Below are 25054 nucleotides of genomic sequence, written 5' to 3' on the forward strand. Positions count from 1 at the left end.
CAGGTCGTTGGGGCTCAGCCGTGCTGCTCCCACTCCTCAGTGACCCCAAAAAGCCTCTTAGGGGGTGTCAGAGCAGGTGGGAGAAGGAAAAACCCCTTAAAATGGGGATTTGGGGGGCGAGGCGGGGGTTACAGGGGGTGGGCCTGGCCCAGCTGAGCTGAGCCTGTTTTAGCTCAGGGCTGGGCTGGGCCTGGGGGTTCTGCTGCTTTTTGGGGTGCATCCCCTGGGGCCTGTGGCATGCTGGGTATGGCCACAGCCACAGCCACGCTGCTGGGAGGTGACCAAGGAGTGGGCACCAAGGTCCTGCAGCACCATCACCCCACAGGGACATTTTTGGGGGCTTTGGGTCCCCCCCAGCACCACCTGGGCATCCCCAGGTCGGGATCAGGCAGGGCTAGGGGTCCCCCCACACCCTCCAGCGCTGAGCTGGGCCCCTTCCCTCGGAGGCGGGGGGGGGGGGGGCATTACGAGCCCCGAGATTAAAACCTGGGCGGGAGATTAATCCTGGGAAGAGTTTGCCCCGTTTAATAGAGCGCCATAAATACCAGGCGGGATTAGGGGCTGTGCCGAGCCCCGGAGCCGGGCTGGGCCCAGGGCCACCCCCCCAAAAGGGTGGCAGGTCCCCTCCAGGGCCGCCTTTGGAACCGGGAAAGGGTTTCTGCCTGGCAAGAGGAGGCGAGACACCGGGTGCAAGGAGTGGGGGCTGGGGTAAGAGACACTGATTGAATAGCAATGACTGCATGATTTATGGTTTGCATTATTGCATGGCTCATTTGAATATATGCTAATCAGGCTTTTCTCCCCTCGTTTTGTTTGTAAGATTTAGATTTGCTATGGCAACCCGCTGGCATGGAAGGAGCGCCAGGAAATGTCAGGGCGAGGTGAGCCCCGGGGAGGGGCTGGGGGCTGCCGGGGTGGGGTGGTGGTGGCGGGGGGGGATTCGTCGCATCCCAGCACCGGGACACGGGAACGGCCGGCGGGACCCGGAGGGCAGCGGCGGGAGCGCCGGGAGCTGCTGGAGCCGCGCATCCGACCCCTGCCTGCAGGTCCAGTAACGCCCATTGCGACACGTCCCAAACTGGGCTCGGGAGGTGCCCTGGGGTGTCCCCAAGCCCCGCTTTGGTCCCGCAGAGAGGCCCCTCTGTCCCTCTGTCCCCTGCCTTCCTGCCGGGTGTCCCCAGCGCGGGGGAGAGGGCGGCGTGCCCCATGGCACTGCCCCGAAGGTGGCACCCAGGGCCCCCCAGCTGCCTCGGGGTGCTCGGGGTGACACTGGGAGGCGACAGAGCTGCTGTGTCTCCCACCACGGCCCACCGTGGCCACCTCTGGCGCTCCGTGTCCCCTTCCCAGCTGGCCCGGGAGGTGCTCCAGTAAAGCCCAGTTACCTGCAGGCCCAGCCCGGGGGCTGCGCTGCTCCGGGGGGTGCTGGGCTCCAGCGGAGCCGCCGGGGCTTTGTCTCTGCTCGGAGCCGGCGCCTCCCCCTGTGCTGCGGGCGGGATGTGCTGGGGGGCTCCGCACCCCAATTTGGGGGCCGGGGACCTTTCCGTCGGGGTGTTCCCTCGCTGCCATGGGGCGGTGTTGGGGGGATTATTCCCTGCCCAGAGCTGTGGGGGAGCAGCCCGTGTCCCCGGATCCCTTGGGGCGGTGATGTCCCCCTTCCGAGGGGACATCCCGGGTGGCCGTGGGGTCCCCCCGCTGTCCCCACCCCTCTCCCGCTCTGCGGCACCCGGGGCCGGTGCGGTCCCTCGGAGCCCCACGGCCGCGCGTGACCGCGGACAGGGCCGGGCACACTCCGGGCTGCGGCGGTGGCCCCGGGGCCGGGAGCTGCGTGTCCCCGCAGGGCCGCCCGCTCCAACAGGGACCGGTCTCCGAGTCACCGGGGCCGTTTCACGCCCTTATAACGGGGCCGCAAAGAGCCCCGGGGCTGCGGACCAGCGGTCGCCTCCGCGGTCCCGACGGAACGGAGGTGACCGGTCCCTCCTGGCGTCCCCGCCGCCTCAAAGCGGGGCCGAAACGGGCACCGGGGGCTGCCTCCCCCCGGTGCATCCTCCCCCAAACACCCACTTTGTTGTTTAGCGAAAGCCCTGAAATATTCATGGCGCTGCGCCCAGCGCCTGTTAATGAATTTTTGATCAAAACTCCATCAGGGAGCCAAAATACGCCACCCACTCCCCTAAATCCGCGCCGTCGGGGGTGGGGGGCAGCGGGCCCGCCGGTACCGGGCGGCTGGAGGAGCCGGGCCCGGCCCGAACGCCTTTTACCGGGGGAAGCCCCTCGGCAACCCGGGGGTCTCACGGCCACCGAGGGCGGGGGTCGCACCCCAGCGCCGGGCACGGTAATTCCGAGGCTGGCAGTAAGATTTGGGGTGCCCGACGCACAGGCCCTGCCTCCTGCTTCTCCCGGGGCTGGCAGGGACCGGCCGAGCCCCCGGGAAGCCCCGCTTGGACGGGACGGGCGGCGGGTGGCCGGGGCCGCGCGTCCCGGTGCCCCCCAGCTCGGCCGCGAGAAATATTCGTTAATGAGGAAATGCATAAACGGAGCTCATTAGGGGAGAGCGCGGAGCTCGAGGCCTCCCTGGCAGCACCGGGCCGGGGGCTGTCCGTCCCCGGGGCGGGCAGGGCTTGGGAGGGCCCCGGGGCGGCACCGGCAGCGGCACCGGCGCGGTCCCGGTTCGGCGGCAGCGGCCGCGCATCCCGGAGGCTCCAGGGGCTGCAGCCAGGCCCGGCCCTCCCCGGCCCCGCTCGGTGGCTCAGAGTCTGCGGGGAGCTGGGTGTCCCTGGGTGTCCCCCCCTCGCCGGGGCCGAATTTGGGGTGCAAACCCCCCCAGGCGTTGCGCGAAGCCCCCGATTTTTTAGCGCTCCCAAATTCCCGGTGCGCCCGGAGGAGGGGGGGGAGGTGGGAATCCATTCCCGGCCGCTTCCCGGGGGCTCGGAGTTGTTAACCCGAGGAGCAGCGGGGGATTTGGGGTTGAATTAAATAAAAAATCGCCAATTTCTGCTTCATTTCCACGCAATCATCCCGCAACGGCCGGGGAACGGCGAGCGCCTTCCCCAGCCCCTGCCGCAGCCCCGGGCGGGGGGGAAAGGACAGGAGAGCCCCCCCAACCCTCCCTCTGCACCCCATGGGGCGCCCCAAATCCCGAGGGAAGGCGAGGTGGGGTCCCCGGAGTGGCCGGTGCCACCGGCTGCCCTTGCAGGGCCGCATCGGCGGGGTCACCGGGCTTACCGTTATTATTATTATTATTGTTATTATTATTATTATATCTTTTTTTTTTTTTTCCAAATAATAAAATCCTCGTTATTTTTAGGTTCTGCTGCCAGAGCCGCCCCCGCGCTCCCCCCAGCCTGGTTTTCCCCCCCCCGTCCCTCTCCAAGCTCCGGGCTAACCTATCCCGCTCCTGACGCGAGGACGTCATTCCTTACGTAGTAAAATATGGAGAAAGCAAGGGGAAAAAAAAAAAGAAAAAAAAAAAAGAAAAAAAAAAAAAAAAAAAAAAGACGCATTTTTCCCTCCTCTCTCCCATCTCCATTTCCAAAAGGGACAAAATGGATGTTTGGGCGGAATCCTCCCCCCCTCCCATACCCGCCCCATCCCGAGGCCCCGGTGGCGGCGGGCCGGGGCTGCCCGGTGCGCTCGGGGGGTTCGCGGCGTTCAAGCCCCGGGCAGACGTTCCCTGTTTAACCCCACGTAAAGGCAACGTGATCGCGGGGGGCTCCGCTTCCCACAGCCCGGCCGGTGCTCTCCGGGAGCCGCAGCCCCGGCTCCGCAGCGCCTGGATGGCCCCGGGCTCCGCGTCCTGCCCGCTGCCGGGGCCGGTTCTCCCCCAGCCCCACGCCCCGGAGGCTGCCGGTGTCCCGGCGGCTCCCGGCTCCCGCTGCCGCTAAGTCATTAATGGACGCAGAGGTGCGGAGGGAGGTAAATAATCCCACCCCCACCCCCCCGCTCCCCTTTTTTTCACCGCCGTTTTTATCCTCCCCTCTCCCTGCCCCGCACTGAACTCCCCGCGCCCGCCGGGGCAGCCGCCGGTGCTGCCGGTGCCGGAGGGGCAGGGCTGGGCGGGCACCGGCGGCCGCGCCGCTCCCCCTCCCGCTTCTCCCAACTTGGAGGAAGTCTGCGAGGGGGGACCCCGCGCCTCCCCTTCCCTCGCCTGATATTTTTTATTTTTTTTCGGGGGGTGGGTGGGGTGTTCTTTGCCCTCCCTCCCCCTCCCCACCCCCCATCCCGGATTAGGGTCCCGGCAGCCCCGGTGTGAGTGTCGGGGTGGGGGTGAGATGGCGGGGGGGGGGGGGACGAGGCGTGGAAAGCTGCCCTCCCTCCGGCTCCCGCAGCGCCGGGAACAATGGCCACGGGCTCCGTGGGGACAATGCCCGGCGGAGCCGAGCTGCTTGGGTTGCAGGACACGTCCACCACCGCCTCGGCCACCCCGGGCCCCGGCCCCCCGCTCCCCCGGGGCCCGCACCCCCCGTTCCCCCGGGACAGGCACCCCCCGTTCCCCCGGGGCTGTGGGAAAACGCGTGGCCGGCGCCGGCAGGGAGACAAGGGGCGACACCAAACTTAGGGAAAAGTGTCCCCACGCCGCTCCGGGGCTCGGCACTGTCCCCTCGCGGCTTTGGGGTCCCCCTCCCGGCCCCGTCGAGCCCGGCTTGTCCGTGTCGCCCATCGCGGCTCTTCCCGCAAACTCCAGCGGGTGCCGCCGGCCGGGGCTCAACAGGTCGGTACCGGGCAGCGCCCAGGTGCGCTCGGCTGCGCTCCCCCCGCCCCGCCGCCCTTTCCCACCCCTCCAGCACTCTCCCAGCGCCCCGCTCTCCCCCCGAACCCCCCTCCCCTCATTATTCCTGTTATCCCAAGGCAGCCTCCGTGCCCAAACGCCGGCATGTGCGAGGCAAACAGAGAGCGATTGTTCGGAGCCTGGGAACGCGCGGAGGGGGCGCGGGGGCCGCCGCCCGCCGCCCCCCGCCCGGCCCCCGCTCAGACGCGATTGTGATGGAAATAGGCCTTTCCCCGCATGCTGTTGAACTTGATGTTGACTCCTTTTCTTTGGAGTTTCACATCTCCTCGGTCACTTGTTTTGTGGGAAAATTTTCTCCCGAGCTTCGGTGTGAAATTAATTAATCGGGGCCTCTAGATGGCAATGGGACACAAAAGGGGACAGCCCGGGGAAACTCCGGCAAACTCACAAAAGCCACCCCCGGGGTTTATAGCCCCGGGGCCGGTCGGACCGACTGCCCTGCCCTGCCCGGTGCCCGAGGTAAGGGGCTGCCGGAGCGAAGTTTCGGTGTGTGCAGCTATTTTTTATTTCGCGGGGGAAGGATTTGGGGTTTAAAAAAAAAAAAAAAAAAAAAAAGGAGAGCAGGGAGAAAGGGGCGTGGGGGATGTTGTGTGGGGTTGGGGTGTTGTGTGGGCATCCCCTGCCGTCCCCTCCCAGCTCTGCGTTGGTGCGAGGTTGTAAAAAAAAAAAAAAAAAAAGAAAGAAAAAGAAAAAACCAAGAAAAAAACCAAAAAAAGAATCCAAGGGGGGAAAAATAAAATCCCCAAGCAAAAGGCCGGGGCTGAATTGGGCATTTCTGGGGAAAGGAAGAAAAAATAATTAATTCTCTTGGTTTATTGCTATTTTCCCCCTTCAAAAAAAAAAAGTAACTGGGGGGGTGCTGCTGTGCCCGGCTCTGCCCGAGCGGGCACGGCGGGGAATTCCACGCCGTTGTTCCCCGAGCTGGGAAATCTCTGCCGTGCGCGGGGACGGGGGAAAACCGTTCGGCTCCCAGTTTGGACTGGGAATAGTTGTTGGATTCCCAGTCCCTCTCCTCGCTCGCAGTTTCGGCGGGCGCCGCGCGTGTGCGTTCTCCGGCGGGATCAGCAGCGGCGGGGGGATAAATGGAAAATCAGATTTTCCTCGGGAGCACTTTGCAGGGCAGGATGTGGTGGTTTTGAGGCACATCAATCTTTCGCAAAGCGTTCGGGGCTTTCGGGGAATATTTTTGCACGGGAGCAGGCCAAAAATACGAGCGTCAAATGCCATCCCGCTCTTTGTTGCCGCAACACCTTTGGGTGACAGCGGCTGCGAGAATAAAATTAAGAAAATCTGTTAAATCTTTAGTTTCCCCCCACATCGATATTTTCAGCTGGGCAGGAATTCGGGGGAATTTGGCTGGGGTTTGGGGACCCCTTTTCCTTGGGATCGCTCCCCCGCCTCTGCCGTGCTGGTTGAATCGAGCTGCGAAGCGACGTGGAGGGAAACGAGTCGTTGTGTTTTAAATGCAAATAATTCCCAGCGACGTTGGAGTCAAACGAGGGGGGGGGGGGGGGGGGAGTAAATTAGAGGGGAAAAAAAAGAAACTGGGGCGGGAAAAGGAAAGGAAAAAGACCGGGGAAAAAATCTCGGTGGGAGAAAAAGAGGGGAGGGAAATAAACAGCAGAAAAATGCACTTTCGAGGGGAGCCGGGCCGGGCGGGAGAGCGGCTCCGGTGCCCGGGGAGCGGCGGGGGCTGCCCGGTGCGAGGCTGCGGTGCCCAGGGAGGCTGCGGTGCCCACGGCAGGGGGGAGCTGGTACAGACGGACAGACAGCCGGACAGATGGACAGGCACCAGGTGTGGGGCTGCCCCAAATCGAGGGTGTCCCCGGCAGCAGAGGCCGTGTCCCGGCGTGGCCCTGGGCTCCGGGCAGGTGTCCCCACCCCGCGCGTGGACGGAACCGGCTGTGGGGCACTCCACGCCCTGCTCGCCGGCGGGACCGGCCCCGGCTGGCCGGGCAGGGGCTCCAGCGCCGCCCACCCCCCGCCCCCGCCGCCGGCCTCGCCGGGAAAGTTGCTCCAAGTTGGAGCGATGGCGGCGGCTCCTCCTGACGCATCTTCTCTCTTTCCCTCCCCAGGTGGGCTCGGCCGAGCGGCGTCGCGGGCACCGGACAGCGGGCGAGGCGGAGGTAACCGCGGCTCTCCCCCACCTCTTCCCCAGCGGCAGCCCCGGGACGCGGCCGGTAGCACCGGAGAGATGCGGGGCAGGTGCGGGACCCGCAGTTGGTGGCGTTACCGGGAACGGTGGCAACTTCCCGGGGAGCGGGCCCCGGCGGCATCGCTCGGTGCGGTGGGACGGGGCTCCGCGGCCGGCCGGGCTGCTCGGGCTCCGGGGCTCCGGGGAGAAGCGGGGACCCCGCGCCGAGCCCCGCCGCGCTGCCTCCCGCCGAGGCGGCCGCCGGTTCCTGCGGCGAGCGCCGTGCTCGCACCGGAGCCCAACATGGCTGCTGTAGTGAAGGTATTTGATGCACACGGGGGTGTAGGCGAGGGGAAAAGGGGAGACCAGAGGCGCCGGGGCCGTTCCAGCGCCCGCAGCCGCCGGGGCGATGGGTACAGGCGGGCGACGAGTCGGTAAGTGCCGGGAGGAACGGGCCCGGGCGGGCCCCGTGCAGCCCCCGCCGCGGACACGCGTGGGGCGGCCGGCTCCCCCGTGTCGGCGATGCCAAGCTCCCCCCGCGCCTCTCGGGGACGGCGAGCCGTGGGCAGCGGGCACCGGCGATCGGCGGGGGCGAACCGGGCCGCCGCGGCCCGCCAGGGCCCTGCGCGGTGTCACCGGGCCCCTGGGCGGTGGGAGCGGAACCGGCGGGGATGCTGCAAGCCGCCCCCCCGTGCCCGAAGCGGCCCCTCCTGGAGCCGGGCCCGGGCCGGAGCGGGCTCCCGAGGCGGCGGCGAAGCTCCGGCGGTCTCCTTCGTTCCCTCGGCGGAGCTGCGGGGCCGCGCTCGTTGTTGGGGTTTTACCCTTCGGGCAAACACCGCGGCCGGGCCAGCCGGGCCAGAGCCGTGGTCAGCGGGACCCACGGGGACGGCGGAGCGGGGCCGGCACCGGCGGTGCCCTGGCGGTGTGGGCGGCAGCAGGGCCGAGCCCGCCGGGGCCGCCGCGGCCGCCCGGGGCCGGGCAGGGAGGAATTTCGGAGCCCGGGTTCGGAGGTAACGGCGGCGGCTCGGCCCACGCGTGGTTCGGGGCATGGGGAGGATGGCGGGCAGCAGCACCGGGGCTGTGCTGGAGGACGATCCGGTAATTTGGCAGCCGGTGGCCGCGCTGGCACCATCTCCCCGCTCTCCGGGCTCGGCAGTGCCGCGGAGCACCGGAGCCGCTGGGACGGTAACGATAATAATTAATAGCCGTAATAATAATAATCAATTAGCGGCAGCTCGGTGAGAGAAGGCCGGAGGAGGCACGACCCCGCACGGCCCCGGGGCGCGGCGCGGCCGCCGTTCAGCACCACGGAGAGCGGCGGGGCCGGTGCCCGGTCCCCGGTGCCCGGTGGCGGCGGGAGGAGGCTCCGCTCGCTCCCCGCGATGCTACGGCCGCCGCTGGCAGTTTGGGGGGCTCCAACCAAGGGCTGCCAGCCCTGGGGATGCCCGGTGCGGGGCAGAGAGCCCCGCTGCTCCCGGGGAGCCCCCGGTGCTGGCGGGTTGGCATCTCCGCAGGCGCCGCCGTGCCTTCCAGCGCGGATATTCCGTATATTCTGTATGTTCTCTCTCTATAGGTGAGGATATGTAAAAGGGCGGGTGTGGGCAGAGGCGGCCAGCTCGGATCTGTGCCTCCTTCCCGAAATCGGAGCGCCGGGAGCGGGAGCCGGGCCCCGCCGCCCACCCCGACCCGCTGCTCCCGGTGCCCGCAGGAAGCGGGGCCGGCCCGGCTCTGCCCATGGCCGGGGCACCGGGCCGCCGCTGTGCCCGGGGCCGCGGCCGGGGCTGTGCCAGGGCCGCCTGTTGGTTTCGTTTTCCGCCGTTTCACCGGAGCGAGGTGCGATGCGGCGGCTCCGGGAGGGCTGCGGAGCCCGCCAGGCCAGGGCCAGGCCGGGGTACCGGGGGCATGAGGAGACTGGGAACAACCAGGGGGGACATTCGGGGGTCCTGCGTGGCTGTGGGTGCGCCCGGGTGCGTGTGCGGAGCCGTCCGGACATCGGGGCGAGTGTGGCCATCGGTGTGAGCCGCGCACCGGGGGTGAGATGAGCGCTGCGGGGGCTCCGGTGTGCCCGGGCACCCCTGCGTGGTTCGAACCCACGGCTGTACCCCCCCGGTGCGCTCCCGGTGAGGCGGCGGGTGGGTGCCCAGGAAAGGCCGCTGTCCCCCCGGTGCTGCCCCGGGAGAGCGGAGCGGGGCCCCCGCACCGGGCAGTGCCGGCGGGGACCGGCCCCGGGTGGCCGCACGGGGGGGACGTGGAGCCGGACCTCGGCCCCGCGCCCCGGGCTCTGCCCCGCCGCCCCTCCGAGCCGCGGCCGCGCTTTGTCCCGGGCCAGGGGGGTCTCTCCCCGGTCGGGAGGCACAGCCGAGGCCGGGCCCGTCGGGGGACCCCGTTAGACCCGGGATAAGGGGTGGTTCGAGCCGCGCTTGACTCTTGAGCATCTTCCCAATTTCCCCTTTGCAGCGGCGCCCGTGAGCGCAGCCCCGACGGGAGGGACCAGCCCGGCCGCCCCCCACCCCCGCGGCCGCTCCTCCTCCCCGGGCACGGGGGCTTTAACCCCAGCCTCGGCCCGGGTGGGCGGCTCCGGCAGCGCCCTGCCCGAGCGGGGTTACCCCCGGGGCACCGCCGCCTCCCCGACGGGGCGGGCCGGCTGCGGCGGGAGGCTGCGACCGGGGGGTGGGCCCGGGCCGAGCAGACGGAGCGGCCCCCGGGGACAGCGGCGGCCGTGGCGAATGGCGCTGCCCCCCCCGGGGGGGTGACCCCTGCCCCGGCCCCACGCCCGGGCTGTCCCAGCCCCGCCACTCGGGCTTTGTCCCCGCCGGCCGCCCCGTCCCTCCTCCCGCCCTCCCCCGCCCTCCAGCCAGCCCTGCGCCGCCGACTCTGCCTCAACTTTAGAGGCAGGTCCCGGAGGCGCCGGGCAGCGGGAGAGGGACAGGCAGCGGCACCGGCACCGGGCGGGGATGTCCATCCCCATCCCCGGGCTGAGCCTCCTGCGCTCCCCACCAGCCTGGGAAGGATGCGGCGACCCGGAGGTGACGGCGACCGCGGGCAGCAGCGGCCCCAGCGGGATGAGCAGGTACCCCCCGCTCCGGGAGCCCTCCCCGGGACCCCTTCGGGAGTCTCTCGTCCTCTCCCCGGCTCCCGTTGGGCACTGGAGCAGCCGCTCCGCCGAGTTTCCCTCCGAGCAGCCGGATCTCCCTGGGAACAGCCCCCGCCGCTGTCCGGGGCCGCTGTCCGGGGCCGCTGTCCGGAGCCTCCCGGCCGGGGCGCAGAGTCCCGGTGGGGACCGGGCCATCCCGGGGACTTCAGGGTGACCCCCCCAGGGAAATTCACGGCCCGGACCCGCAGGAGGTGCGGGATCCCTGCCGGGTTTGCAGGGCCCGGCTGCCAGGAGCAGATGCGGGAGGAAGGGGAGGAAGAGGGGCACGGCGCGGGGGCGCGGTGGGAACCCCCGGGGGGGCCCTTTCGGCTGGGCCCGTCCCTTGCCCAACCACTTTCCTGACTCAGCAGTTCCGTGCCAGTAATTTCCAGTAATTATCAAGCGGGAGTGGGCTCCGGGCTGGGTCTGGGGGTGAATTTGGGGCTGGCAAGGACGCAGCTCCCTGGGCCTGTCTCCGGGGCTGGACCCTGGGGGGGACACCCTGCCCGGCGACATCCCCCAGGCCGCGTGGACTGCGCGGGTGCCGAGCCCGCTTTAGGGTCCGGCTCCTTTTGGGGGGTGCGACGTGGCCTTGGGGCTCTGGGCTGGGCACCGGGGGTCGTTGTGTCGCATTCCAAGGCACCGGAGCCGATCCCTGCTCGCCCACCTTGGGGCTTCCATCGTTTTTGGCGCTGAGGGGACAAAACTCGCGGCCACCGCGGGGGCTCCGGTGTCCCCCGGGCGCGCGGCAGCGGCCGAGGCCCCGTTTGGTCGAGACCTGGGTGGGTTTTTCTCTTTGGTTATCTAGCTGTATGAGTGTATGTGATATCATAAAGCTAGAGAACCGAATGTAAAAACCTTCTCGCTATCCTCCGGGAGAGAGGGGCTCGCTGCCCACCGGGCTCCCCGAGCCACCGGCCCCGCTGCCTTCGCCAGGGGACAGCGCTGGCAAGCCAAACGGAGCGGGAATTTTGCCTTTCATCATTTTTTACCGAGGCCCAGAGCTGGTGCCTGTGCTTGGGGGATGATTTCTCTTCCAACCACCAACCCCGGCGCTTTTATTTTATTAATTTTTCTTCTTTTTTTTTTTTTTTTTCTTTTTTTGCCGCTGTGGTTTTAATTTCCACCCCGACAATTAACGCTGCCTCGCGCCGGAGATAAATGAAACGAGGCCAGCTCCGAAATAACCCCCTGAGAAACGCTGTTTATAACGAAGTGCAAGGAAAGTTGCTTAAATATATTACCGCATGCAAATTGTAATTTAGCACAAACCCCGTTCCCGAGGCCGATTTATCTGCCGGGGAAGGGAAATAAATCATCGCCGCTTGTCGCTTCCTCTGCATCTGCGGAGAGATCGCAGCTTTGTTCTTCCGAGAGAGGGATTTGGGAGCATCTGAGGGTGCTCCGGGCTCAGCCTCACACAGATCCCTCCAGGATCCCCCGTGGATTTGGGATCCTGCTCTCTCCTTCCCTTCAGCTCCTCTCCATCTCCAGGGAGAGTGTCCAGAGCGAGGGCTGAGCCTGGGCTGCGCTGTGGGGGCTCTGGATGGTGCTGGGATAAGGGAAGGCTCGAAGTGGTGACCCCAAAGGTGGATCCGTGCCCAGTGATTCCTGGGAATCCCAGGAAGGTGTTTCCAGGTGGTGTTTTGGGGTGCAGCCTTGAGGGAGGGCCCTCAGTGCCCTCTCGGACATTGGGGAGAGGGAAGTGGGGATGATCCACAGAGAAATCCCTGTGCTGAGAACATTTTAGGATCAGGACCACCCGTTGGGGTGCAGGAACAGCGTGAGGGCAGCCGGGGCAGGGCGGTGGCACCAGGGCAGCTTCACTCCCCCCTCACTGTGGGGTCTTTGGAGCAGCAATTCCCAGGCTGGAGCTGAGAAACGGGAAGGGGAGGAATGAAAAAGCTCAAGGCCCCAGTCCCTCTCTCCATCCTCCTCTCCCTGCTTTCCCTGCGGGATTGTGTCTCCTCTTCCACCTGGAGGCTGCAGCAGAGGAGGGATTTGGGGGCCAATCAACAGGTTCAGGTAGGAGAGGAGCAGATTCCCTGTCCTGGATCCCTGGGATCCCTGGGATCCCTGGCACTGATCCTGCCCCCCCAGGACACCCTGGGCTCACCCAATTTGGGGCCTTTCCCTGGACAGGGAGGACCTGGCATGGCATAAAGCAGGGACAGCCCCCTGGGCACCCCAAAATGTGGTGTGGGATGAAGAGGAAGCGGTTCCCTGTCCGCCCTGGGCCGCAAGGAGATATTCCACATGGATTGAGGCTGGGAATGCTGGTGCTTTGGCCGTGGTGGTGCAGACACGGAGCTGCCGAGGCGTCCGGAGACACCCCGGATTGTGTCCTCCGTGGAGACCCTGACCCCAAGGGAAATGTGCCCTGTCCACGGGCTGATGCCACCCTGAGGGGCTGGACGGGCAGGGAAAACCTTCCCTGGCTCCTCAGCTCTTCCCTGCGCTGCTCCAAAGGATGTTGGGATGCTGTCGGAGCAGCTTTTCCATGCTCCACCCGCTCCCATCCCTTCTCCCATCCCCAGACCCGACCCAGCCCTGGATCCCATGGCTCCCTGTGTGAGTTTGGGCAGGGTTTGGGCAGAGAATTCCCGAGTTTCTGAAGCTGGAAGGAGCCTCTGGATGGTGGGGACAGCTGGGGACAGCCAGGGGGGTGCCCAGAGGTGGCTGTGCCACACCAGGAGGGACGCCCAGCACCCAGCACGGCTGGGAACCCATCCTGCCTTCACCTCTCCCACCCCCAATCCCAAAAAACCCCACCACGCCCCCCCCATATCCCAGCTGGGACCGGCGGGGGGCAGGGGGGGATCGGCGCAGGCTCCGCCGCGCTCCAGAATCCTTCTCCTCCCTCCTGACTACTTGTAAACCATTTAGCAGGAATTTCTTAAAATAGGTTCCACTTTAAGGACTTATCTGCTGAATGCCATTAATTTTCTGGGGTTCGTTAAAAGCAAACTTGGTCTCATAGCAACGGAATCTATTCCAGGGAAGCAGCCAATTGCAGGGTGTGCAACCCAAGGCGAGAGAAAAGGAGCCTTTCAGGTTTATTCCAGGCCTTGGTGCCGTTTTTGCCAGCGAAGTTTTTTAATTTCCAGTGTTTTATTCCCCTGGCGGAATAATCCCGAATTTCTCCCCGCAAAAAGCAAAATATTGGGGGGGGGGGGTGGAAATCGCTGTGGGTTTGTGGTGTTTGTGTGCAGGGACAGGAGGGATGGATCCTCTTTGGGACAGCCGGGTCCCTCCAGGGGTGGCACTGCCAACGTCGCCCTCGGCGTGGCTCAGCTCCGCTTCTCCGGCCACCCCGGCTGGATCCAGGACCGCCCGGCGGGATTTGGGGTTTGCTGGAAAAGCGAGGCCGTTAATCCCCGTCTCATTTCCCCGGCCTGGCTAAAGGAATTGTCATTATTTCCCTTTTAATCCCATCTCTCTCCTCTTTTCCATTAGGCCCTAAGCTGCAATCTTGTTCTCGGGGGATGTTCCGCAGGGATAATCTTGGGGGTGCCCTGCACGGCTACTTTTGGGGCAGGGGGGTGGTTCCCAGCCCTGGGCTGCCGATGGATTGGGAATGAGCCGGGAATCTCCAGTGCTGCGTTGTTGATGGGTCAGGAATGAGCTGGGAATCTCCAGTCCTGGTTTACATCCCTGGGCTGCCGATGGATTTGGGATGAGCCGGGAATCTCCAGTCCTGGTTTACATCCCTGGGCTGCCGATGGATTTGGGATGAGCTGGGAATCTCCAGGCCTGGGCTGGTGATGGATTTGGGACAATCTGGGAATCTCCATCCCTGATTCCCAGCACTGGGAGAGGACCTGGGATGAGCATCCCAAAATGGGCACAGCAGAGCGAGGAGGGGGCAATGGGATGCTCTCAAAATCCCGTGTGGATTGGAATAGTTCATGATGGCTCCGTTTTCGGGATGCTGGGATGGTGTTGGATCCAGCCTCGGGATTGCTGTTGGGATAAAAGGAGCCGTGGGCTGCCGGGATTTGGGGTGGTGAGAGGAGCCAGGGGCAGCTCCAACCCGGTCTCGTGGTGGGGATCAGCCAAAACCCCCAAAAATAACCGTTCCTCCCACCCCAGCAGGACAACATCCAGGTTTTAATTGGGAATGAGTGGTGGGAATTGAGTTTGGAGCTGCCCAGCCCACTGGCATCATTCCCAAAGGTCTTGGCACCTGATTTCGACCTTAAATCCCAAATCTCCCCATCCCCGGGCGAGGAGCTGCCTGTGCCATCCTCCAGCCCTGACATTTCCCACCCCAAACCGATGATTTTCCAACCTGATGGCGCCGAGGGAGGAAAATAAAAGTCATTTCTGATCGAAAGTCCCACTTAAAGTCCCACGAAGGGTGGAAACCCCAGACAAAACCATTTCCCCGGGGTGGAGGGAATGGAAAATGCAGGGATGGGTTTAAGTTTAGGCCGCTTAGAAATCAGAATTCCTTCCCATCAGGTCCGTGTCGGAGAAGCTCCCGGTTATTTACCCCGGGCCGGCTCTTTAGCTGCTAATTTTTATGGATGGAGATCCCAGCCTGGATAAATCAGGGGCTGGAAGGGGAGAAGGAGGAGGAGGAAGAGGAGGAGGAGGAGGAGGAGGGAGAGGTGGGAAACTCTCTGGCAGTGCTGGAGGGATGGGACCTGGGTGAAATGAGACCCCAAGTGCAAGGACAGATGCCCAGGACATCGGGATCTGCTTCCAGAATGCCAGGATCTATTCCCAAGGATGTTAGGATCTGTTCCTAGCATATTTATTCCCAACCCACCAGCCCCACACGCTGGAGCCGTGCGTTCTCTCCCTATTTTATTTATTTATTTATTTTTAAATGGAGAAATTATTATTTACAGTTTAATATCTTCATGTTTCTATGGAAACTCCAGGGCTGTGCCAGGCGGGGAAGTCCAAACCGGCCGGGAAAATGGGAATATCGGGAAGCAGGTGGGTGCTTGGACAGGGAGCAGGGCCTGGATGTTGAGGAAGCCGCTGGGAACACTCAGGGTGATGGGAATATCGGAGCAGGAGCTTGGCCTGGGGTGGGGACACGATCCGGGCTTCGGTGACACTCCCGACGTGGCTTTGGGGTGGCTCTCCCGCAAATCCAAATCCAAGCCAAAGGATGCATGGATGGAGCATCCCTTCACCTTCCCCACACCAGGAATCCTCCCAGGAAAACCCCTCAGGGAGCCGGAGGAGCCTTGGGCACACCAGGCCTGGCATCGCCCGCCCGCAGCCCCGAATGTAGGTCACGCACGTCCCGTCCCTTGTCGGGGCTCGGAGCCGGGGCTCATCCGCGCCTCTCCCATCCTTGGGAAACGGGGGGCGAGCGCAGGGCACTGGGGGGGCCGGGGGCACCCCCCTGCCTGGCACCAGCGCCGGTGCTCATGCGGAAAGAGCGCGGTGGCGGCGGAGACCTTCTCGCCCTAATCGCCGGTGACAGGGACTCGCTCGTGGCGATGTCCCCGCGGAAGGTGTGCGGCGGCCCCGCTTTTGTCAGAAAGGATCTGATCAGAGCAGCGGGGAAAGGTCAGCGGGGAAAAGCACCCGAGGATGTCCGTGTGTCCGTCCCGCCGTCCTCACCGCTCGTCCCCACCGAGGGGAGAGGCGTAAAAAACAAAACCCCGAGCGCTTCAGAAAAATAAAAAAAGAAGAAAATACCGGAGGGTTCTGCTGGCGGAGCCTTCGGGGATGGCGTTTGCGAGGCTTCCTCGCCGCCACCAGGAATGTATTTATTTATTTTTAATGAAAAGCACGAGCTCTGGGGCCGGGCCTTGGCAAACAAGGGAAGATGTTGGGAATGGGAATGGGAATAACGGGGCTGCGCCGCCACCCCTCGGCTCTGTCGGCCCCGCGAGGCTGAGCCCGGAGTTTCTCTGCCCTAATTCCCTGGGAAGCCAGGCGAGGGCTGATCCTGGCGCTGCTGGTTGTTGTTTTCCAGAAATCTTGGGTTTCTACACGGCTTGGAGAAGGTTTTGGGGCAACCTATGGGGTCGAGGGTAGGGGGGATCGAGGTGTGATGCCCCGTCCCTCGGGAATTCCTTCGCGTCGTGTGCCAGGCAGGGATTTGATGTGGAATATCTGCTCCTGGAGCATCAAATGCTGCGTGTGGAACATGAGGAGGGCTGCGGTGTGGAGTGGGGTGGAGGGACGGGGGTTTTTGGGGTCCCCATGGCTGCGGTGTGGAGTGGGGTGGAGTGAGGGAGCTTTTTGGGGTCCCCATAGCCGGGGTGTGGAGTGGAGTGGAGGATGGGGGTTTTTTGGGGTCTCTATGGCTGTGGTGTGGAATGATGGGTGTTTTTGGGGTCCCCATGGCTGCAGTGTGGAATTACAGGGGTTTTTGGGGTCCCCATAGCTGCAGTGTGGAGTGACAGGGGTTTTTGGGGTCGCCATAGCTGCAGTGTGGAATTACAGGGATTTTTGGGGTCCCCATAGCTGCAGTGTGGAATTACAGGGATTTTTGGGATCCCCATAGCTGCAGTGTGGAATGACGGGTGTTTTTGGGGTCCCCACAGCTGGGGTGTGCCCTGCAGTAAAGGATGGGGGTTTTTGGGGTCCCCAAGGTTGTGTCCTGGACGGGGGTTAGGGCCACCAGCCCTGCATCCCCTCTCCTCTGAGTTTTCAAACCAACACCGGGCACTGCTCCTTTTCAAACCCCATTTTTAACCTCAAAACGAAACATTTTGGACACGGGGGGAGCCCAAACCCGCAGCAGCAGCACCGCCAAACTCCCCATTGCGCCCAGAACGCACTTTAGGGCTAAAAACCCCACAGCACCTGCACTTCCCAAAGCCCGGAGGGGCCACACGCGTGCACCCCCGGCCTTGCACACGCGTGTGCAGCCGGGCCGGAGCCGCTGCTCGGGGTGCGAGTGGCATTTCAATGCGAGCCCGGCGCGAACAATGAGGTGTGTTTTTAAGGGACTGTGAAAAGGGTGGGTTTTTTTTGTTGTTGGTTTTTTTTTTTTTTTTTTTTCCTCTCTGCGCTCAAGGCCTGAAAAGGCAGCCGGGGTTGGGGGGGAGAAGGGAGGGGAGGAGAGGAGGGAGGGGAGCCGGGCAGCCCCTCCATTAGCTCAGTGCAGCAGCGAGAACAGCTGTGAAAAGAGCCCAGGCCTTTTTCCCACGCCCAGAGGAGCGGAGCGAGGGAAGGAGCCCTCCCAGCGAGGTCAGATCCCATCGCTAATACAGACACAGGCTGTGCCCTCATTCACGTCACCCCGGCGCAGGTTTGTTTAAGGCACACACACACACTGACACTAATTTCTCCTCGCCCTCGCTCCCCCAGCCGGCCCCATTATGGTCCCCGCTGCATTAAACCCTCCCCGTGCGCCCCGGCGACGGCTGGCGGCACCCAGGGGAGTGGGTTTGGGGTGGGGTTTTGTTTTTTTGGGTTTTTTTTTTTTTTGGGTGGGCTTTTTTTTTTTTTTTTTTTTGATTGGCCGTCCCTCCCCCTCGGCCCTCCCAACACCTGACCGACAAGGTCAAGACGAGTTGCCCGAGCCCCGGCGGCGGCGATGATCGCGGTTGTGGCCGGCAGCTGCTGCGCCGGGGCCGGCTCGCAGGAATGCGCCGGGCCCCGCAGATGGGACCTGGCGGGGGTCTGACACCCGGGACTCAGCTGGTGGAGGAGGGTGGGGGATGCTGGGCTGGGGGGAGAGGATGGAAATTCCCCCCCCTGCCCCCGTGCCGGCTGTGGGCATCCTTGGAGCGTGGCTGATCGATGCGGTGGGAGGGTGGGGTTGGGGGGTTTTGCTGGTGGCGAGGGGAGGGTGGGTTCGGCCCTGCCTGGTTTGTGGTTTTCTGACCCTAAATGGGGAGTTTTGGGGTGGGTTTGGGGGCTGCCGGCAGCGTCTCAGTGGTGCCAATGTGATGGGAACACAAGGCACGTGTGATAGCCAGAGCCTGCCCTTGGTGTCACCATCCCCTGCAGCCCAGCTCTGGGGAGGGGTTCAGACCCCAAATGAGGAGTTTTGGGGTGGTTTTGGTGCTGCTGGTGAGGTCTCACCGGTCCCAATGCCACCAACACAGGGCACATGTGATGGCCTTGCTGCCACCCTCCCAGTGCCCTGCACCCCAGTACTGGGAAAGGTTCAGATCCCAAAGGAGGCGTTTTGGGGTGGTTTTGGTGCTCCAAGTGGGGTCTCACCGGTCCCAATGCCACCAACACAGGGCACATGTGATGGCCCGACCCTGCCCTTGCTGCCACCGTCCCCATCCCCTCCACCCAGCCCTGGGGGGGCTCTGGGGGTGGTTGCTGCTGGTGTGGGGGTTCAGGGACACCCTGCAGCCCCCACAGAGGGTGAGAGAGCTGCTCCCTTCCCAATCCCCCGTTCCAGGGCTCACCCCATGCCCCCTCGCTGGCATCTGCCGCTGGGCAAGCGGCAAATAAATCAGCTCTTGTTTATTCTCGTGCCTGGGCTTGGTGTGTGAGTTCATTTTAAAACGTTCTGCCCTAAATTACAGCCTAATAAATCAATACCCACTTAGCCGGGCGAGCCAGCGGCCGCGGTTTGCCCAAGGAATTAAAGTTCCTTCCGTGGCTGCCGGGGTTTGGGAAGGGTGAGAGAGCGAATCCCAGCAGGATCCCAGCCTGGGATAGGTGTGGGCATCGCTGGGAGGAGCCGGGATGTGGACGTGGCTGGTTGGGACGTGGCTAGGACACACCTGGGCACGGCCAGGACAGGTGTGGCATGTCTGAGGGACACGTGTTGTGCGGGGGATGGCCCCGAAATGCGTGGGGACGGTCAGGGTTTGTGGGTTCACGGCCTGGAAATCCATGAGGACGGTCAGGGTTTGTGGGTTCACGGCAGGGACATCCGTGTCACGGCTCTGCATGGCACCGGTGACATGTGCCAGGGCAGGTGTCTGACACCAACCACCCCATGCAGGGATTTGGGGCAGCCTCGGAGCCAATCCTAATCCCCTCTCCAGCTCCTCTGGCACTGGGTTCCCCAAAAAATGGGTTCCTCACCTCCATCTCCCACCTGCCTCTGCCTGGATGTCCCCTCCCCTCTCCGTCCACTCCGTCCTGGCTCAGCTTTCCGGGAGTTTCACCCCTTCCCTCACACCTTAATCCCCTTGGATTTGTCCGGGGCCACCTTCCAGGGCCCCCCACCTCTTTCTGGGGCCGAGGAACCTCTGCCAACCGGGTGCTCCTTGGCTTGGAGGGATCCAAGTCCCTCTCTCAGCCTCCCCATCCTCCTCCTCCTCCTCCACGACGATTCAGCGCTCACAACCTCTCAGTGCCACCGCTGCCAGTCCCCACCAAAACCACAGCTCGGGGACCCTCATCCCGCTCCTCCCCGAGCTGTGTCGGGGCCGGGTTCCTCTTTCCCTCCTTCTCTTGCTCTCTCCCTGCCCCCCTCGTCTCCCTTGCCAAGCCCTGACACTTGATGGCAGCCCATTCAAAATGCATGGGCTCCCCTTTCCGAGCGCCCCGGTCCTTTTGAACTAAAAGGATTTTCTCAGAGGCTAAGTTCAAATGTACGGCCGTTATTTATTTATCACCCCGCTATGTATTATTCATTTATTTAAAAATGTATGGCAGCTGGGAGCCCCGTGTTTAATCACCCCACGGATGGCGAGGGCCAGGTGGAGCCGGCCCCTCGCTCCGCCGCTAACCTGGCGCGGTGGCCTCACGCCTCAGTGACCACGGACCCAACCAAAACTGCCCCCAGACCCTGCTGGGGCCACAGGGGATGCTGAGGAGCTGCCGTGTCCCCAGTGCTGGCTGTGGGGTTGTTGTCATCCTTCCCCCGCGCTGCTTTTTTGGCTTTGGGGACAAGGACGCGAGGACAACGCGGCCGAGGCGCTGCTGCCGTGCGGGGAGGATGGAAGGGGCTGGCATTGGGCTGTCAGGAAGGAAAAAAAGGCAGAAAAAGGAGAAAACAAGGCCGGGCTTTGCTTTCCCCGCCACGGAGGGGAGGAGGGGACACATCCAGCCCTGCTGGCATCTCGCTGTCCCCGCAGGGCTGAGCGCGGGGGAGAAGTCCCCTGGAAGGGTTAAGGATGCTGAACGTCCCCCCAGGAGCCCCGAGGAGCCCCCGCCACCCTGTTCCTCGGCGGGACAGTCGCTAATTGAGACAGCTCCGGCCGCTGCCTCCCTCCTCTCCCCCTGGGGCTGAGCTGCCTCTTCCCAGGGGGAGCACATTGTCTGCTCCGGCGGGTTGATGTAATCCCTAAGCCCGAACAATACTTCCCCACCCCGCTCCGGCTGAAAGGGTATTAGTTGCCCAATGAGATAATTACTCCGCAGGCCACCCTAATCATCCCCTCCGCTTCGCCCGGGAGCCGCCCGGGATGTGGGGTCGGGGGTGGAACCCGCTGCAGGGGCTCATCCTACAGGGCCCTAAAAAGCGGCAGGGAAGCGTTGTGGAAAAGAGGGATGTGCTCCTGAGGGGTCACCTACAGGCTCACCTCAGAATGTCCCTCGTTGTGCGGGGTGTGGGTGGGAATCCCCGCATGCTGATGGAGCAGGGCTGGGATGAATCTCCTCGCCGTGCGATGGGATTTGGGTTTTTCCCGAAGTTCCAACCCGGCCTTGACCCCTCGGGAAGGGTCTGGGCTGGCAGATGTCCCTCGAGTGCCCGGCAGTGAGCACGGCCCTGTCAGAACCTGTTTGCCAGGTTAAAATCTGGGGAAGCAGAATTCCGTGTTTTCCTTAAATATCCCAGAATCTCAGAATCCCCGAATCCCAGGTGCAAGTTGGCCTTGAGTCCAAAACCCCAAATTTCATCAATTTAAACCCCTGTCCCAAACTCCAGGATAAACGTGCAATTCCCAGAATAGGTTTTTGGGGAATAATCCCAATTTCTGGCTCCATTTTGCTCAGGATTTGCTGCCACAGGGACCCTGTGCTCGCTCCCATGGAATCACGTGTGTACCCACCCATCCCTGGATGCTCGGCTGGGCTGGAATTTGGTGGTTTTCCCAGCTGGATGATTCCAGGGCTGGTTTTCCCAATTCCTGGAGCAGCAGCCGTGGCCATCAAGCTGCAGAGAGCTCCTGATGTGGGATTGGGAATGCTGCAGGAAAAGGGACCTGCTGAAATTAAAGCCTGGTTCTTACTAATCCCGGTCTTTGCGGCTCTGGCTCTGCCAAAGTCGGGGATTATCCCGACCGCCTCCCCGCACGCCGGGACAGCACGAGCCAGGCAGCCGGGAATTAATCTCCTGTAGGTTCTGCTGATCCCATTCCCTCAGGAATGGGGCTGGGGGGGATTGGAGGGGCTGGGGGACAGAGACAGGAGGGGGACAGAGACAGGAGGGGGACAGGGCCAGGATGAGGACAGAGACAGGAGGGGGACAGGGACGGGAGGGGCTGGGGGACAGGGACAGGAGAGGGACAGGGCCGGGATGGGGACAGGGCCGGGATGGGGACAGGGCCGGGATGGGGACAGAGCAAGGAAGGGAACAGGGCCGGGAGGGGCTGAGGGACAGGGCCAGGATGGGGACAGGGCCGGGATGGGGACAGGGACAGGAGGGGCTGGGGGACAGGGACAGGAGTGGGACAGGGCCGGGAGGGGCTGGGGGACAGGGCCAGGATGGGGTCAGGGACAGGAGGAGGACAGGGCCGGGATGGGGACAGGGACAGGAGGGGCTGGGGGACAGGGACAGGAGGGGGACAGGGACAGGATGGGGACAGGGACAGGAGGGGGACAGGGACGAGAGGGGCTGGGGGACAGGGACAGGAGAGGGACAGGGCCAGGAGGGGCTGAGGGACAGAGCCAGGATGGGGACAGGGCCGGGATGGGAACAGGGCCGGGATGGGGACAGGGCCGGGATGGGGTCAGGGACAGGAGGGGCTGGGGGACAGGGACAGGAGTGGGACAGGGCCGGGAGGGGCTGGGGGACAGGGCCAGGATGGGGTCAGGGACAGGAGGAGGACAGGGCCGGGATGGGGACAGGGACAGGAGGGGCTGGGGGACAGGGACAGGAGGGGGACAGGGCCAGGATGGGGACAGGGCCAGAAGGGGAACAGGGCCAGGAGGGGCTGGGGGACAGGGCCAGGATGGGGACAGGGCCAGGAGGAGGACAGGGCCGGGATGGGGACAGGGCCAGGATAGGGACAGTCAGGAAGGACACAGCACCAGGAGGGGACCAGAAGGGACAGAGCCAGGAGGGGGACAGGACCCTCTGCCACCACAGATTTGCGGCGTTCAGTGACATTCTCAGCGGGATATTCCCCAGGACACTCCCCAGGAGCAAGGACGAGCTTTGAGGCCTGGCACCAGCAGTGGCTGCTCCGCTCCAACCTCCCAGCGAGGCTGCCAAAACCCCATTCCCAACCCTGGGATCGCCGCTGGCCGCGCGGGGCCGAGCAAGGCCAATGCCAGCCCAGGCCCTGCCCGCTGCCCTGACCGCTCCTCCCCGGCCCTTGCTGGGCTCTGTCCTGCCGGACAAACCCCGGCTCTTTGCCGGCCACAAAGTCCTTGGCCGGCCAAGCACACAAAGCGGCTCCATTATCCGAGGGGGGCCGCAGAGGAGGGGCCGGGGGCGGCCGCACAACGCGCACGAGTGGCCGCCCCTATTGTGTCTGGGCAGCGAGGGCCGGACCCCCGGCGCGGCCCCTCAATGGCCCCATTGTGGCTGAGCCCCCCCAGCGTCCCCTCGGGGTGTTTGTCCCCCCCACCACCCCGAATCCGGGCAGTTTGGGGGTCTCTGTTCCCGTTGGGAATGTTTTGGGGTGAACGGGGGTGCTGTGGTCAGTGAGGGTTGGAGCTGTCGCCTCCCCCTGCTGTGGTTTTGGGGGATAAAAAGGCTGATTTGGGGTGGCTCCGTGCTGGCAGTGGGTGCTGGGGACAGGGGACATGGCTGAGGTTTGTCCCCATCGTTCAGCATGGAGGGATTTCCCTCCCCACCGGCTCCTGGATCCTCTCCCTGCCAGGGTCATCCCGGCTGCAAAATGTGGGATGTGGGATCCGTGGGGTGATGGAGCTGCTGGAGCCTCTCCAGATCCCACTGAAGGGGTCAAACAGAAACTGGCCCCAAACTGGGGCCTGGGATTGGCGTGGTTTGGGGTGATCGGTGAGGGTTTGGGGTGATCGGTGTGGTTTGGAGTTGATCTGTGAGGGTTTGGGAGTGACCGATGAGAATTTGGAGTTGATCCTTGAAGGTTTGGAGGTGATCAATGAATGTTTGGGGTGATCTGTGAGGGTTCGGGGTGATCTGTGAGGGTTTGGAGCTGATCAATGAGGGTTTGGAGGCGATAAATGAAGATTTGGAGTGATCAATGTGGTTTTGGAGATGATCCATGAAGGTTTGGAGGTGACCAGTGAGAGTTCGGAGTGATCAGTGAAGGTTTGGGGTTGATCAATGGGGTTTGGAGCTGATCCACGAGGGTTTGTAGTGACCACTGTGCTCCTGGAGCTGACAGAACCCCTCATTCCATTTTTTTTGCAGAGCAGAACCCCCACCTCACCCTGACCACCCCGATCCAGCCCCATCCCTCACCGGGAACAGGGATGGGACGGAAGATCCAGAGCCTTGGGAAGACCCCGCATCCCGCAGCGCCCTCACCCTGGAAATCCACGGATGCAGCAGCCCCAGGAGCTGCCATGGACTGGAGTTTCCTGCCCCTGGGAGCTGGGAAAAGGATTTTCCTGGGTTTGTAGGGGCCAGGCTGGTCCGATCCATCCCTGTGGGATAATCGGGATGTCGGCTTCGCTTTCCCAAGGATCCTCGATGCCCCTTCACTCCCCTCTCCTGGATGGGGTAAGTTTGGGATTTTCCTTGCTTTTCTCTCCTTCCCTGCAGGCCCAGAACTGGCTTTTCCATGTGGAATTTTCCCCTGCGCTCTCTCCAGCAGGGATTTGGGGGGATCAGGGAGCAGCTCACCCCATCCTGGTTCTTTTCCCCTTGTTTTGAGGGGAAATCTCCATTTGATCCCCATTTTATTTATACTCCTCTTTGGAAATGTTCAGATTCCAGCCCCTCCCGGAGCTGGTGGAAAACTGGCCTATTTGGGATGCCAAATAATCGATTTTTCCCCCCCTTTCCCTTTTAACTGACACCCCAAAATCTTCCCCCCATGACCCAAACCCATCCTTTAATCCTTTAAAAGGGAATTTCCTCTCGTTTCCCCCCCACCTGCACGTGCATCCCCCACCCCTCCGTGCTGCTCCATCCAAACCCGCTTTTCCTGGGATTTCACTACTTCCAGCTGCTCCTGGGAGCTGTTTTGGGGTTCCAGCTTCATCCCAGCCTTCTCTTGGAACAGGGAAGGGGGTGGGGACAAGCAGAACCCTGCAGCAGCAGCAGCAGCCGCAGCTCATCCCATCCTTGGGAATCAGTCAAGGGAGAAAATCCACATCCCCTGCGGTCCTCCCTCCTCCAAGTTTTTTTTTCCACGTGACAGCCAAGCTGTCCAAAACATTAGGAAAAATAACTTCCACCTTTCCCGGGGTGAGCCTGGCAGCCGGCGCTGCTCTCCCGGGTGCATTTTCCAGCAGGGATTTGCTTCATCCCAAATGCGCAGCGAGGGGGTGAGGGATACGATCCCAATTGTTTTCCCCCCACCCCAAATGCAGGAGGGGGTTGGGTGTCTGCTGGTGGAGGTTGGATTTTCCCGGTGGAGATGCGGGGTCACCCCTGGGAGATGGGGCTGGAATGTTCCTGGGGGACACCAATCCCCTCATCCACCCTCGGGACCGGGATCAGCTCTGTCCCATCAGGGTGAGGCCGGATTTGGGAGCCCCAGTTCAGGTTGAGAGGCCTCAAAACCCCCAAATTCTGAACATTTCCCGCATTTTTCTCTTCATTCTTTTCTTTCAAACCCCTTCTTCCTCCAGGCCCCACCAGGGCCGTGATGGAGCCAGATTTGGGAGCCCCAGCTGAGCCTGAGAGGCCTCAAAACCCCCAAATCCCCACATTTCCCACATTTTCACCTCATTCCCTGCTCTTAAAACCTCCTCTCCTTCCTCCAAGGCCACCATGGGGCTGGATTTGGGAGACTCAATCGACGCTGAGAGCCCTCAAAACCCCCAAATCCTTTCCTACATT

The 25054-nt window shown here is 63.5% G+C and overlaps 1 protein-coding gene across 20 annotated transcripts in view; it reads left to right on the forward strand.

Moving 5' to 3' along the window:
* Positions 1-538: 538 nt before the first annotated feature.
* LOC116435878 (myosin light chain kinase 3-like) overlaps positions 539-25054 on the forward strand; it is a 37721-nt gene continuing 13205 nt past the window's right edge. Inside the window, exons 1-4 of one of the 20 annotated variants that reach the window (XR_004236879.1) lie at positions 539-708; positions 821-881; positions 6862-6912; positions 23456-23767. Coding sequence is in view for 1 of the 20 variants with exons in the window: in XM_032092531.1 (XP_031948422.1) it covers positions 7443-7930; positions 23456-23702 (735 nt within the window). In the remaining 19 variants the exon portion in view is untranslated. Of the gene's footprint in view, positions 709-820; positions 882-961; positions 1047-3665; positions 3913-5086; positions 5246-6480; positions 6582-6861; positions 6992-7219; positions 7242-7332; positions 7355-7427; positions 7931-9765; positions 9991-14978; positions 15001-17142; positions 17282-23455; positions 23768-25054 lie in introns of those variants that run through there. The other 19 variants (XR_004236872.1, XR_004236866.1, XR_004236881.1 and 16 more) reach the window with 19 other exon arrangements.

The sequence above is a fragment of the Corvus moneduloides genome, chromosome 28 (genome assembly GCF_009650955.1).
Source record: "Corvus moneduloides isolate bCorMon1 chromosome 28, bCorMon1.pri, whole genome shotgun sequence".
Classification (NCBI taxonomy): domain Eukaryota; kingdom Metazoa; phylum Chordata; class Aves; order Passeriformes; family Corvidae; genus Corvus; species Corvus moneduloides.